This window comes from Euprymna scolopes, chromosome 30 (assembly GCF_053919585.1).
Source record: "Euprymna scolopes isolate OS-2025 chromosome 30, ASM5391958v1, whole genome shotgun sequence".
Lineage (NCBI taxonomy): Eukaryota > Metazoa > Mollusca > Cephalopoda > Sepiida > Sepiolidae > Euprymna > Euprymna scolopes.
The window spans coordinates 17,246,904-17,263,792 of record NC_136511.1 but is presented as its reverse complement, the minus strand read 5'-3'; the positions used below and the strand labels follow the sequence as shown (position 1 = coordinate 17,263,792).

At 34.9% G+C, this 16,889-nt stretch overlaps 1 protein-coding gene across 1 annotated transcript in view; it reads right to left on the bottom strand.

The window, feature by feature from the left end:
* The window catches only part of LOC145254676 (dynein beta chain, ciliary-like), a 249,325-nt gene that overhangs the window by 80,836 nt on the left and 151,600 nt on the right, over positions 1–16,889 (bottom strand). The window contains exons 36-38 of the mRNA XM_080113323.1: positions 12,345–12,650; positions 9,708–9,875; positions 8,495–8,734 (exon numbers count right to left, since the gene is read on the bottom strand). Coding sequence (XP_079969449.1) covers positions 8,495–8,734; positions 9,708–9,875; positions 12,345–12,650 — 714 coding nt within the window. The remainder of the gene's footprint in view (positions 1–8,494; positions 8,735–9,707; positions 9,876–12,344; positions 12,651–16,889) is intronic.

The following is a 16,889-nucleotide window of genomic DNA, read 5'->3' as shown; positions in this document are numbered from 1 at the left end:
TTATGTAAGTTAGTTTCTGTGCTACGATTTTTCGTGTTATTTCGTGTTGATCTGTGCCAACTCGTTATGTAAGTTAGTTTCTGTGCTACGATTTTTTCATGTTATTTCGTGTTGATCTGTGTCAACTCGTTATGTAAGTTAGTTTCTGTGCTACGATTTTTTCGTGTTATTTCGTGTTGATCTGTGCCAACTCGTTATGTAAGTTAGTTTCTGTGCTACGATTTTTTCGTGTTATTTCGTGTTGATCTGTGTCAACTCGTTATGTAAGTTAGTTTCTGTGCTACGATTTTTCGTGTTATTTCGTGTTGATCTGTGTCAACTCGTTATGTAAGTTAGTTTCTGTGCTACGATTTTTTCATGTTATTTCGTGTTGATCTGTGTCAACTCGTTATGTAAGTTAGTTTCTGTGCTACGATTTTTTCGTGTTATTTCGTGTTGATCTGTGTCAACTCGTTATGTAAGTTAGTTTCTGTGCTACGATTTTTCGTGTTATTTCGTGTTGATCTGTGTCAACTCGTTATGTAAGTTAGTTTCTGTGCTACGATTTTTTCGTGTTATTTCGTGTTGATCTGCGTCAACTCGTTATGTAAGTTAGTTTCTGTGCTACGATTTTTTCGTGTTATTTCGTGTTGATCTGTGTCAACTCGTTATGTAAGTTAGTTTCTGTGCTACGATTTTTTCATGTTATTTCGTGTTGATCTGTGTCAACTCGTTATGTAAGTTAGTTTCTGTGCTACGATTTTTCGTGTTATTTCGTGTTGATCTGTGTCAACTCGTTATGTAAGTTAGTTTCTGTGCTACGATTTTTTCGTGTTATTTCGTTTTGATCTGTGTCAACTCGTTATGTAAGTTAGTTTCTGTGCTACGATTTTTTCATGTTATTTCGTGTTGATCTGTGTCAACTCGTTATGTAAGTTAGTTTCTGTGCTACGATTTTTTCATGTTATTTCGTGTTGATCTGTGTCAACTCGTTATGTAAGTTAGTTTCTGTGCTACGATTTTTCGTGTTATTTCGTGTTGATCTGTGTCAACTCGTTATGTAAGTTAGTTTCTGTGCTACGATTTTTTCATGTTATTTCGTGTTGATCTGTGTCAACTCGTTATGTAAGTTAGTTTCTGTGCTACGATTTTTTCGTGTTATTTCGTGTTGATCTGTGTCAACTCGTTATGTAAGTAAGTTTCTGTGCTACGATTTTTCGTGTTATTTCATGTTGATCTGCGTCAACTCGTTATGTAAGTTAGTTTCTGTGCTACGATTTTTCGTGTTATTTCATGTTGATCTGCGTCAACTCGTTATGTAAGTTAGTTTCTGTGCTACGATTTTTCGTGTTATTTCATGTTGATCTGCGTCAACTCGTTATGTAAGTTAGTTTCTGTGCTACGATTTTTCGTGTTATTTCGTGTTGATCTGTGCCAACTCGTTATGTAAGTTAGTTTCTGTGCTACGATTTTTTCATGTTATTTCGTGTTGATCTGTGTCAACTCGTTATGTAAGTTAGTTTCTGTGCTACGATTTTTTCGTGTTATTTCGTGTTGATCTGTGCCAACTCGTTATGTAAGTTAGTTTCTGTGCTACGATTTTTTCGTGTTATTTCGTGTTGATCTGTGTCAACTCGTTATGTAAGTTAGTTTCTGTGCTACGATTTTTCGTGTTATTTCGTGTTGATCTGTGTCAACTCGTTATGTAAGTTAGTTTCTGTGCTACGATTTTTTCATGTTATTTCGTGTTGATCTGTGTCAACTCGTTATGTAAGTTAGTTTCTGTGCTACGATTTTTTCGTGTTATTTCGTGTTGATCTGTGTCAACTCGTTATGTAAGTTAGTTTCTGTGCTACGATTTTTCGTGTTATTTCGTGTTGATCTGTGTCAACTCGTTATGTAAGTTAGTTTCTGTGCTACGATTTTTTCGTGTTATTTCGTGTTGATCTGCGTCAACTCGTTATGTAAGTTAGTTTCTGTGCTACGATTTTTTCGTGTTATTTCGTGTTGATCTGTGTCAACTCGTTATGTAAGTTAGTTTCTGTGCTACGATTTTTTCATGTTATTTCGTGTTGATCTGTGTCAACTCGTTATGTAAGTTAGTTTCTGTGCTACGATTTTTCGTGTTATTTCGTGTTGATCTGTGTCAACTCGTTATGTAAGTTAGTTTCTGTGCTACGATTTTTTCGTGTTATTTCGTTTTGATCTGTGTCAACTCGTTATGTAAGTTAGTTTCTGTGCTACGATTTTTTCATGTTATTTCGTGTTGATCTGTGTCAACTCGTTATGTAAGTTAGTTTCTGTGCTACGATTTTTTCATGTTATTTCGTGTTGATCTGTGTCAACTCGTTATGTAAGTTAGTTTCTGTGCTACGATTTTTCGTGTTATTTCGTGTTGATCTGTGTCAACTCGTTATGTAAGTTAGTTTCTGTGCTACGATTTTTTCATGTTATTTCGTGTTGATCTGTGTCAACTCGTTATGTAAGTTAGTTTCTGTGCTACGATTTTTTCGTGTTATTTCGTGTTGATCTGTGTCAACTCGTTATGTAAGTTAGTTTCTGTGCTACGATTTTTTCGTGTTATTTCGTTTTGATCTGTGTCAACTCGTTATGTAAGTTAGCTTCTGTGCTACGATTTTTTCGTGTTATTTCGTGTTGATCTGTGTCAACTCGTTATGTAAGTTAGTTTCTGTGCTACGATTTTTTCGTGTTATTTCGTGTTGATCTGTGTCAACTCGTTATGTAAGTTAGTTTCTGTGCTACGATTTTTTCGTGTTATTTCGTGTTGATCTGTGTCAACTCGTTATGTAAGTTAGTTTCTGTGCTACGATTTTTTCGTGTTATTTCGTGTTAATCTGTGTCAACTCGTTATGTAAGTTAGTTTCTGTGCTACGATTTTTTCGTGTTATTTCGTGTTGATCTGTGTCAACTCATTATGTAAGTTAGTTTCTGTGCTACGATTTTTTCGTGTTATTTCGTGTTGATCTGTGTCAACTCGTTATGTAAGTTAGCTTCTGTGCTACGATTTTTTCGTGTTATTTCGTGTTGATCTGTGTCAACTCGTTATGTAAGTTAGTTTCTGTGCTACGATTTTTTCGTGTTATTTCGTGTTGATCTGTGTCAACTCGTTATGTAAGTTAGTTTCTTTGCTACGATTTTTTCGTGTTATTTCGTGTTGATCTGTGTCAACTCGTTATGTAAGTTAGTTTCTGTGCTACGATTTTTTCGTGTTATTTCGTGTTGATCTGTGTCAACTCGTTATGTAAGTTAGCTTCTGTGCTACGATTTTTTCGTGTTATTTCGTGTTGATCTGTGTCAACTCGTTATGTAAGTTAGTTTCTGTGCTACGATTTTTTCGTGTTATTTCGTGTTGATCTGTGTCAACTCGTTATGTAAGTTAGTTTCTGTGCTACGATTTTTTCGTGTTATTTCGTGTTGATCTGTGTCAACTCGTTATGTAAGTTAGTTTCTGTGCTACGATTTTTTCGTGTTATTTCGTGTTAATCTGTGTCAACTCGTTATGTAAGTTAGTTTCTGTGCTACGATTTTTTCGTGTTATTTCGTGTTGATCTGTGTCAACTCGTTATGTAAGTTAGTTTCTGTGCTACGATTTTTTCGTGTTATTTCGTGTTGATCTGTGTCAACTCGTTATGTAAGTTAGTTTCTTTGCTACGATTTTTTCGTGTTATTTCGTGTTGATCTGTGTCAACTAGTTATGTAAGTTAGTTTCTGTGCTACGATTTTTTCGTGTTATTTCGTGTTAATCTGTGTCAACTCGTTATGTAAGTTAGTTTCTGTGCTACGATTTTTTCGTGTTATTTCGTGTTGATCTGTGTCAACTCGTTATGTAAGTTAGTTTCTGTGCTACGATTTTTTCGTGTTATTTCGTGTTGATCTGTGTCAACTAGTTATGTAAGTTAGTTTCTGTGCTACGATTTTTTCGTGTTATTTCGTGTTGATCTGTGTCAACTCGTTATGTAAGTTAGTTTCTGTGCTACGATTTTTTCGTGTTATTTCGTTTTGATCTGTGTCAACTCGTTATGTAAGTTAGTTTCTGTGCTACGATTTTTTCGTGTTATTTCGTGTTGATCTGTGTCAACTCGTTATGTAAGTTAGTTTCTGTGCTACGATTTTTTCGTGTTATTTCGTGTTGATCTGTGTCAACTCGTTATGTAAGTTAGTTTCTGTGCTACGATTTTTTCGTGTTATTTCGTGTTGATCTGTGTCAACTCGTTATGTAAGTTAGTTTCTTTGCTACGATTTTTTCGTGTTATTTCGTGTTGATCTGTGTCAACTAGTTATGTAAGTTAGTTTCTGTGCTACGATTTTTTCGTGTTATTTCGTGTTAATCTGTGTCAACTCGTTATGTAAGTTAGTTTCTGTGCTACGATTTTTTCGTGTTATTTCGTGTTGATCTGTGTCAACTCGTTATGTAAGTTAGTTTCTGTGCTACGATTTTTTCGTGTTATTTCGTGTTGATCTGTGTCAACTAGTTATGTAAGTTAGTTTCTGTGCTACGATTTTTTCGTGTTATTTCGTGTTGATCTGTGTCAACTCGTTATGTAAGTTAGTTTCTGTGCTACGATTTTTTCGTGTTATTTCGTGTTAATCTGTGTCAACTCGTTATGTAAGTTAGTTTCTGTGCTACGATTTTTTCGTGTTATTTCGTGTTGATCTGTGTCAACTCGTTATGTAAGTTAGTTTCTGTGCTACGATTTTTTCGTGTTATTTCGTGTTGATCTGTGTCAACTCGTTATGTAAGTTAGTTTCTGTGCTACGATTTTTTCGTGTTATTTCGTTTTGATCTGTGTCAACTCGTTATGTAAGTTAGTTTCTGTGCTACGATTTTTTCGTGTTATTTCGTGTTGATCTGTGTCAACTCGTTATGTAAGTTAGTTTCCGCGCTACGATTTTTTCTTAATATTCCAACTGTTTTTCCCTAGTGGCATACTGAATATGGTTTCAATTCACCTTTTGACTCTCTATTTATTTACGTTAATTTGTTTTTAAAATCTGTCTGAATTTGTAATGTACATACCTTCAGAGCATATATCGACTGGCAAAATATTGCACGTATGTTCACAGATTACATCCGCCACAAGACCACCGAACATTTTAGAATATGCGTCATAACACGCTTATAAATAATGGTAGTCGCAAGAACATGTTGAATCAACTTATTTCCACTTTTTGTCGTTTTTTATTTTTTTACAATTTCTTTTTCGATGTTTATTCTTTACATATATCTCATTCTTACTCTTTATATTTTAACAAAAACGCAGACAGACAAACGCACACACACGAGTGCTCAATACCTAAGTAGGGCAAGGTATACTTTCTATGAGTTTTTACATTAGTTTTTACATAAGCAGTAATATGTTGATTAATTAAAATTTTGAAATATTTTCAGATTACAGCTTGTATAATACTGTAAAATTAAAGTCCATATAAATATTAGTATCAATATTTATAAGACAATCCTAATCAGATGAAAAGCTCACTATGCGAGATAGAGCAATAGTATAAATGAAAATTTACGAAAAATTTATTATTCGACATGGAATATAAAATTTTTCGTATTCCTTGTCAAATAAATTTGTCGTAAATTTTTTAACTTACTGAATTTAATTCCAAATCTTCATTCACACACACACACACACACACACACACACACACACACACACACACACACACACACACACACACACACACACACACACACACATATATATGTATATATATATATATATATAATCTTCTGATAATAATTTTTTATGACATGAACGATTTTCATTACGGAATAAACTTTTGTATAAGCTATCCTAAAGAGGTCTTGTTACTAATACCTAACTGACCGAAACATGCTCATGAATGTGTAGCGACATATATTAATGCTTATGTAAAAGGAAACAAAAAGTATATATATGTATGCATATATATATATACGTAAATATGAATATATATATACATGCATATACATACATATACATATATGCATATACATACACATATATATATAATACATACATACATATATATACATACATATATGCATACATACATATATCTATATACACATATATATATATACATGCATACATGTATGTATATACATATATATATATACATAAATACATACATATATATATATAATACATATATATACATATATGCATACATATATATATATATACATACGTACGTACATATACACATACGTACATGTATATATATACATATATATGCATATATATACATACATATATATAGATAGATATACATACAGTTACATACATGTATATACATACGTACATACATATATATACATATATATATACATATATATACATACATGCATGTATATATACATACATACATATAGTGTTTGTAAGCATTTTCGTTCATACTTATCCTATAAAACTACGTTGTTCATGTAATTGCGCTCAATAGAAAGTAGAGCTGTATTAATATTCGGAATTGGAGAAAATATATTTGAAGCATAGAAACAAAACAGAAGTATGAGTCGATATGATAAATTACGTCACGTTTTTTGATCTGGGAAATAAAAAAGATTTTCGGACCATTCCACTTGTGGGAGCGAGTACGAGACACACTGCAGAAAATGTTATAAGCAAACTTTGATTATTGCTAAGTGAGAGATGTTACCTCAATATCGATGTCCGCGTGTCACTCATTTTAGTTAAGAATAGTTTGTCAAAAGAACATTAGTCTCTCCCTCTCCTTGATGGATATTGAGCCGGGGCGACGCCGATAAAATCGGTGGTGTGCACACACGCATATTTCAGATGTATTTTTATCCACATTCTTGTATCGTATCAAAATAACCTGAATTGTAATTATCACCGAAACAAAAGAACAAAGCCAGGAAGTTAGTATTGCGTAACGCAAAATAAACAAAAACAATGAAATATTTTATGTATTTTCATTTCAGGAACGTTGGTTAGTGTCTTTATAAGACAACTAGCGACAAAAAAAAGAAGGCTGACAGTTGTCCAGCGTAATTGAAATTTTCCGCCGTCGCCTGCCACACACACACACACACACACACACACACACACACACACACACACACACACACAGCTAAACGTAGTTGTTCTGTTCCCTTCTCCCCCTCTCTCTTTTGTCAATGGTTATCAGTAAATTGTAAATAAACTTGTGTGTTGACAAAATTCGTCTGTGTTGATTTTGCAGAACAACGACAAAAAATTGTCAGGCTATATAATTTCGCAAGTATTTGAAAAGTGCAAATTAAAAAAATTATATATACATTCAATAACGCAACATTCTGGGTCAATTTTATCCCAAAATAAAACCTTTAAGAAACTATCAGCAAACGTCTCCTTGCATGAAAAGAAGTTTTTTTGTATAGCAACCATTAGACGAAACAGCGATGACAAACAAACCATTAATAATAAGAGTCAGTCTGTGAGAGGAAGACATGTTGCTGATAGTGTTGTAAAAAACTTTGACAATCGCTACGTGTGAAACGTTACACCGACCTAACATTTGAATGGCAAAGTTCAAAAGTTTTGTTAGTTTGATAATACTATTGGAGTATAGAAACAAAACGGAAGTATGAGTCGAGATGATGAATGACATCGCATTTTTCATGCTAATAGAAAGAAAGGCTTTTGGACCAGTCTACTTGAGGGAGGAGTACGAGACATTGTCAATAGTGTTATAAAAACCTTTGATAATCGCTAAGTGTGAAATGTTACACAAATCAGTTCACATATCACTCATTTCAGTTGTTACGAAGTCAAATAAATCATTAGCTACGAGAACATTAGTCTCTCACCCGGTACGAGTCAAATTCTATTAAAAAATAAAACCACTAAGAAACTCTCAGCAGACGTCTCCTTTTGTCTTTACTGCACGAAAAGAAGCTTTATTTTTCATAAAAACCACTTGACAGAACACCATAGGGTGGCTCCTTCAGTCTTTAACAGACTATGGGTAACTACGGAGGGGTGCCTGTGCATGAAATTATTGCGGCAGGAGGTGCGCAGTCACCAGCCACACATCTCCTGAGTCGATATTGTTAAATACCAGTGGAAAGTGAAGTGTATGTACAAGACGACTGGAAACAAATGCCGAAATAAGCAGAGAGCATATACAGCGCCTTGAAATTCCCAAATGGTCATCTGGCACTAACAGGGCTCAACGTTGCTTAATTTCGGTGATCTGACAAGAATCGGTGTGTCAACACGATTATGCCGTATATGTACGGCATATCGTATATAACAGAACACCAATGAGGAAGAGAAACAGCAGCATCAGACAAGGACGATAAAAGACCTACATATGTAAATAACATTTATTCATTATGCCACAGGTTCTTGTAGAGAATAACACTCAAAATGAGAACAGTAGTCCGAATAATACAAATACTACAAATTGTTAACCTTCATCTCAAAAATTCGGAAAACGTAAAATAAAAGGAATTTTGAATATCACAGCAAATCTGGCTACACGTTTGAAAGTAATGAATTACCTGGAAAATGTTCGAAAGGTCTCGTAGATTAAATACATAATGGAATTTGATGGCCGTCGGCAAGAAGTTGGAAGACACCTTCTGGTGAAGGGCTAAAGCAGCGGCGATGATATTGGGTGCAAATTTCTGCACGGCCGGAGCGAAATTGTTGAAGGCCAAATGTTGACTCAGGATGCTATTGTAGATTGTATGCAAGGCATCCTGAGAAGGAAAGCTGATTGCAAATACACAAAAATGCCTCTGAAAAAAAAAAAAACAAGAAAAAAAACATTTTGTGATGTAATAAGTATTAATAATATCCGGGTTACTCCTCATAATCTAACAGGGCGGATGTAAATGCATACAAAGTGGTGTCATCAGTGGGGAAAAAAGAACTATAAAAAAAGAGAAAAAGAACGATGAAGAGGAATACGAGATAACGTTAAAATGGGTATTTCTGTATTTGCCTACCCATGATTACCAAGAAGTTGGCTCGGGCTCGTTCGGCAGCTGACGGAAATAACCGGAAAAGGTCGCCCGAGCGTACCTCAACTTTTAACAAAGACGCTGTCTGCTTTTAGCTAATACGAATATATGAAGGCTACTTTTTAATTTTGTTTTTATTTTATTTATTTTTTTTTATATAAATTAGAAGAAATAAAAAGCTAATTTTAATCGCGCAAGTTAGGACTGGATGAGATGTATGTTTGTAATTTTATTTATTGTATTTCCATGTTTTTCCTGCTTATAATTATAATTTCCTCATAGCAGTTTAACGCTTCGTAACTGGCCGCTTCCGGTTATTCCCGTCAGCACCTGAGCACACTCGAGAAACTTCGTGGAAACCGCGGGTAGGGTTAGGGTTAGGGTTAGGGTTGGGTGAGATGCATGTTTGTAATTTTATTTATTGTATTTCCATGTTTTTCCAGTTTATAAATATAATTTCCTCATAGCGGTTAAACGCTTCGCGGTCGTCCGCTTCCGCTTATTCCCGTCAGCGCCCGAGCACACTCAAGAAACTTTGTGGAAACCGCGGGTCGATAAATGCAGAAATACGTTAAAATGTAACGACACCGTGGAAGAAGAATAACGACCACGTTACACATTTGTTTTTCAATCATGTCTATCATAAAGCGTGGTGTCATCAGCAAATATACCCATCTCGGACACAATGTTATCAAAGAGATCGTTTATGAATATAAGCAATAACAATTTTCTTTAACAGTTGACTTACCTGCAATCTTGGGTCGATGGTAAAACTGCCTGCTGTCGGGTTCATACAGGCAACATATTGGGTGTTGTGGATGTCCTTCAATGTTAGCTTTAGTCTGTCATACCAGTGGCTGTGATCCAAGTGTTGTCGCATTAAGGTATGAGGTTGCACAGTGAAATACTGGTCTACCTGTACACAATAGACATTCAACAGGATAAGTGTAAAATAATAAATTTTAAGCAGTAGATTACAAATAATTACAACTTACCTCCCTTGTTCGGGGTTATCTCCCTTGTTTGTGAACTTTATCATGTATGGATAACTATAAATACACATGATATTGACTAAGAATAAGAACAATGCTATCGTCAGAATTCTCCGGGCAGTTTACATAAAACACCATAAGTTGCCGAAACCCTGAGCCATTGAAAATCATAGCAGACAGCAAATGATGAACGCGATAAGAAATATTGCGGAAAATTCAGTAAATATTAAAGTCCATTAAATTTTTGAAAACTTGTTATAGTTAACATAAATTTAAAAGAGTTATTACAGATGATGCTTCCTTTGGAAGCAAATATATAGATTTTTTTGTTGCCAGAAATATATAGATTTTTTGTTGCCAGAAATATATAGATTTTTTGTTGCCAGAAATATATAGATTTTTTGTTGCCAGAAATATATAGATTTTTTTTGTTGCCAGAAATATATAGATTTTTTTATTGCCAGAAATATATAGATTTTTTGTTGCCAGAAATATATAGATTTTTTGTTGCCAGAAATATATAGATTTTTTTGTTGCCAGAAATATATAGATTTTTTTTGTTGCCAGAAATATATAGATTTTTTTGTTGCCAGAAATATATAGATTTTTTTTTGTTGCCAGAAATATATAGATTTTTTTGTTGCCAGAAATATATAGATTTTTTTGTTGCCAAGAACAAAAAACAAAATTTTGCTTAACACTAAATTCTTAAAAAATTAAAAAAAAAACATTTCTTTGCTATTGTTGTTTTATCTCTACAATTATATAAATGCAACTTTGTGTGAATATGTGTGTGTGAGTTCCTTCCTTATAGACTTCGAAACGGCTGAACAGATTTTCTTTAAAATTTACAGAACTTTAGCGTATAAATCTGGGAGTAATCTTAGGTAAGTTTTGTTTCAGAATACCCCCGATGATTACCGATAATCGATAAACGAAACCAATATTTTACTTTATCTATCATCGGTAAAGCCATTTTTCATGTCGTCGCTTAGCATCAATGATAGACTAACGGGTCATGAAAATTCTACTGTGGGTAAGTTGATAGCGTGCTTTTTTTTTTTTGCATGGCGTGGACTGTAGGTTCAAACCACGTACGTAAATTTCTTATATTTTTTTCTGTTAACTGGAAAGAAGTTTATATAAAATAATTTTATGCAAGAAACAGTGGGTTCTCTAGAGTGCAATGCAGAATAACATATATTTTGGACAAAGTTACTGCATGGAGGCATGTGAAGCTTCCTCCCGGGGCGATTTCACGGATTTCGATGACAATAAAAATATATAATTGTGAAATATTTGTTGATCATCATTAAATACCGGGCAACGTCGGGTCTCCATGTTACTTATACATAAAAACACTAAATATTTATTTTCATTTAAACAAACAAACAAAAGTCATTAAAAGTGGGTCTTCCCATGAGGTGGGAGGAGAAGTCTCAGCATGGAGGCATAGAAGAGCTCCCTCCCTCAGCCAAAGATCGTCGATCACTCCCTTCTGCTATGACTAATACCTGGGAGTGAATAAAATACATAAAATTTCACATCGTCTTGGGTCCTGTGTTGAAGTGTTCCTTTAAACAGATCCCCCCCATTGAGAATGACGACCCCGTCCCCCCAGAAGGAACGCACAGTAGAAACAGGTATATCGTCATGTATTTGTTACGTGTTCTGGCACGCACGCACCAACTCCACAATATGAGACGAATCACGGGTCGTAAAATAGACATTTAGGACAAGGTTGTTTGGTTGGTTTTGTTTTACGGCTTATCGACCCTTTTCAGGTTATTTAATGCCGAATCCAGTTATTTTGAAGAAATTTTTTTTTAATAGAATATATATTTTTTTTTCAAGTCGGTTTCTATTTAATCCATAGTTGGGACCCTAACAGGTACTATCACTCTGGGTCAGAGTGGACATGGGAGCAATAGCAATGAAAGGGTGACTCCATACTCCCCAAAGCCCGCAAGCTGGGGACCTCATTATTGGATATAGTTTAAGGTCATACCCAGGACCTTAGGACAAGGACAATAGTCCATACACAACAGATACAAGATAATACATATTTATATGGCCCGTTAATTAATCAAGAAAATATAATAATATCGATTTAGTAGATGACAACAAACGCGATATATAATTTCGAGTCCACAGGGAATCAACTTACACACAGAAACACACGCGCGCGCGCGCACACACACATGTACACGGGCGCACACACTCACACACACGTACACACACGCACACACATGCACACTCACGCACACACACACACACACACACACACAATTCCTTTTTTTTTTTAGTAGAGATACAAACGATTGCTTTACAATAGCGATAACTTCTTACTTTATATATTAAAAAAAAAAAAAAAAGAAGAAGAAATCGCTCACCTCCGGCATATTCATGTCATCAACAAAATAGATGAGTCTTTTGTTACCAACGGGTCCGTAATTGCGTCCAGCCTTTTTTTCCAGCGGTTTTTCAAGGACGCGTTGCAACATTTCCGATGTGGTGTAGAAGTTAAACGGCACATTGGCGATGATGTAGTCGTCGGACAAGGAGACGAGTTTGTCTTGCATCAGCACACTCTTTCCACTTCCGGCGATACCTACCAGCATTACTGGTCGTTTGGAAGCGATCAAAATATCAAGGAAGTAGCGGATTCTTGTCGTCTCTGCAGTTGGCACCATTGTAGCCTGTAAGAATGGATAACAATACAAGCTTTTTAATGGTGAGAGTTAGGGTTGTGCTAGGATTAGAGTTAGGGTTAGTGTTAGGATTAGAATTAGGATTAGATTTAGGTTTAGGGTTAAGATTAGGGTTAAATGATGAAAGTGTAGGCGAGATTCAGTTTTGGATTATTTGCATTATATCTTTTATATAAAAGATGACATTAAAAATGGCTGAAAAATTGAACTCCATCTCGACGAATCCTGGCCCAGTTGACCACAATAGAATGATTTTTCTTTTCTAAATTTTAGATATTATTTATTTAGGAAAATGTTGATCAAGAATGTACAAACTTTGTGGGTATTTGTTTCGTAGCATTTCACTTTTTAGCTAGACATACACACAGACAAATAACTGCTCTATATATTTTGTCGAACTCGGGATTTTTTTTTTTTTTTTTTTTTTGCCAAATTCAGGAATTTTTCTTTCACACTCTGGAATCAGCATGGAATTTCGAGTCCTCAAATGCACCAAGGGGTAAAGTAGTAGGTAAAATTCAGTTGTAAGCGACACTCATCTGGAGTTTGAAGGTTCAATCTTCAGTGCAGGTGATATTGAGACTGCTATTGGCTATTACTTAAGATTTCTACCTGGTCATGGCTGCCGGAATGGGAAAATGCTCTTCCGAACTTTAAATAAAGCGTCCTGTTTGAGATCCGTGCTGATTTCCGAGTTCTACAAGATAAACCTGAAGAAAGTCAGACGTTGCATCGGCTGAAACGTTGTAAGAATAACAACCAAGATGAGAACAATAGTCCAAATAATCCAAATCATCTATCCTTATCTAAAAAATTCAGAAACATTTCTAATATGTTATGCCAGGAACGATTGTGTTTTTCTTGTTAAGTTAAGAAGTTAACGTTATTGTAAAGCAATTTTTTATTTGATTACAAAATTTTAAAATTTTGATTGGAATTCATTGAGACGACAACAACTACGGATGGCAGTAATTGCCGAGAATGCAGTTAGGAGATTCAAAGTTTCTATCCGTTGCGGTTACCACCTGAGGAAGGCCAGAGGAATAGTTGGTCGAAATGTCGTGAAACAACAACCAATAAAGATGAGAATAATAGTCCGCAATAAAATAAATTAATATAAATTAAATTAAATTAAATTAAAAAAAATCTTTTATCGTATTTTCACGTTAAATACAGTTTTTACGATATTTTTGTTTATCAAATTGTTAGATAATTTGCCGGAATAACTTTTTAAATTTAGTAATCAAATAAAAGATGAAATAATTCGAAATAAGAAAAATATTTTTGTTTAAATTTAATTATTTTTATTGTGCAATAATTTATATTAGTTTAAAATATGTTAAACATTAAAAAGACAAAATTAAAAAAACATTGTTAATGACTGTTTTTGTATAAAAATTCCACTGATGTCGACCCATTACTGCTACGAATACGGAATAAGAGTATGTGAGCGAGAACACGTGAAACTAGAAACAGGGAGACATCAGCTACATGAGAACCGAGCTTTTTTTTACCCAAAACTTTATTTTTTAAAGTTTTTTTGATTGTTTTGCTTTCGTTTGACTAATAAAATTTTAAGTGTTATTAACATTGCGTGACCATTTCTGGTGTGTATGTGTTTATGCCTCTACGAGACTTACACAATATTACATTTTTATTGCCTGTAAAAATTGAAAAACCCAAGGAACTTCTGTCCCCCCGCCCCTGAACCTCCTGAAGTATTTCCACTTGAATGTTATTACTAGGGCTATGGACAACAGCATATTCTTTTCATTATTTTGACTCTCGAGTATATATCCGACACAGTTAACCAACAGAGAACCACATCACTCTATATACAAGCATATAAGATATCAACGGATACACGCCCGAGAGCCAAAACAATAAAAAGAATATGCTGTTGTCCTAGTTATCACATAATCGTAACAGACGCAACACTCGATTTTGTATTTTAGAAAGAAGTTGCAATTTCCATTTTCAAGCCGAGTGAAAACGTATCTTTTTCTTTCTGTTTTATTAAATCGTCGCCGTGGAAAAGGATGTAAAGAGAGAGAGAGAGAGAGAGAGAGAGAGAGAAAGAGAGAGAGAGAGAGAGAGAGAATCTATAAACTGGGAAGAGAACGAAGAGATATTTAAAAGAGAAATAGAGCGCCGAGCAACCAAGCTGCTGGCATCACTGAAGGACAAGCCATATTCTGAAAGATTGAGAACCCTGAGACTGCCCACTCTTGAGCATCGGAGAAATCGTGGTGCCATGATCGATCTCTACAAGTACATCCATAGAATCTATGATGCAAGAAAGCCGTCTTTTCAGATCGCCAAAAACAGCGCAACCATGGGGAACAGCCTCAAAATCGTAAAAAAAAAAAACCCCACTGTAGGCTCAACCATCTATATGTCAAGGTCAAAGGAGGATAGAGTAAAGGAAAAGACCAAACGAATGTATGAAGCATGTTATAAACCCCCACTCCCACTCCCCACCCAAGGACTCTCAAAGTCTGGATGAACGTGTTTGTGAACACGATGAAGCAAGACTAATCAATATGGCCAGGACGAAAAACTAAAATGATGAAACTTGTCGATGTAAATGTTGAGCATGGAGATAAGGACAGTTGAAATCCCACATAAAAAAGAACGAACCGTAAGTCTACACCCTCCCCTTTCTCTGTCTGTCTGTCTGTCTGTCTCCCTCTCTCTCTCTCCCCCCTCTCTCTCTCTCTCTCTCTTTCTTGTGCGACGAATTGATACGTTTCTTTTTCTTTTGTCTTTTTGTCGATGTAAACGTTGAGCACGGAGATACAGACGGTTGAAATTCAACATAAAAAAGAATGAACGATAAGTCTACCCCCCCCTCTCTCTCTCTCTCTCTCTCTCTCTCTCTCTCTCTCTCTCTCTCTCTCTCTCTCTCTTGTGCGACGAATTGATACGTTTCTTTTTGTTTTGTCTTTTTGTTTATTGACATGTTTTTTTTTCCGCTCGGCATTTTTAGATATTAGCATAAGATTTCGCATCTTCACAATTCGTTATTTTTAATCTTTTTTTTTTTTTTGTCTCCCCCAATATTATTTTCATAAATAAAATTACTTATCATTTTTAAAACCTGTGTTTGTGTTCTGTTTCTTCAACTGCGTTTGACGTCTGCCTTATTTTGCATTTTTTTTACATGCTTGAAACAGTTTATCGACTTCCTTTTGTTCGACATGATATATCTGTTAGATATTGGCCGGGCAACGCCGAAAGGCGAACTAATCGACAATTATTATGATTGTTATAATATTTGTAAAAATAGAATATCAGAAGAATATTATCATTGCGAAATAAATATAAAATTATTTATGTTAAGATGTTTTAATAGAAAAGAATGTTAGAACACAAACAATAATTTAAAAATAGGTTTGACCTCTATAGTCTAACGTAGCTTGACGTAGAGGTCACTGAAGATGACGTGGACTTTAGGAGAGAGCTTGAAAGACACGAATTATTTTAGTCGGGAGTTAGAGAGAGCAGACCGAATCTGAACAGAAGGAGAAAGAGACGGTCTTCAGATCGTGATGGTTCCGTGTAGAGTGAATCAGAAATGGCAATAATCTAGGACAAGCGTTGCAGCTTTCCAATGGGGAAAACATCCAGAATAAAGCTGCTGCAAATACCACAGGGACTTTGAGTTTTGCGAATCTTCATTTGCAGCTTTTCGAGAATCCGTCAAATTAAAACCAAAGATGGACCAGATATATTTCTCCATTGACCGATGTAAAGCCGTTATTTGTCCCTTTCTGTTGTTAATGTTACATGTCGGATGTTAAACTGTATCTGTTAACATATCAACACATGTTACACATGTATCAATTCAACGAACAATAGAAAAACTAGATTAGCCGATACCAATGTTAGACGGTCATAGACGGACACACGTGTGTCATATAGATGACTGTGACACGTATATACAGACGTATGCACACTCGGTATACACAACATATCGAAATTCAGGGACCTTTCGTTTCATTTTTTTTTCTTTTTTTTCTTATTGTTACGTAACAGTGTTTCTAACAATGTCTAAATATTGATCATTGTGTTCTTTAATTATTAAATTAATAAATAACAGTAATTGGTAAGCTCGGGGGAAATGGGAAAAGGTAGGGAATTCAAGAGATAAATGGTCCAAGGAAAGAAAGTATCAGAGCGAAAGATTTTCAGGAAATTTTCCTCAAGTGAAGAGGTGGGATTTTG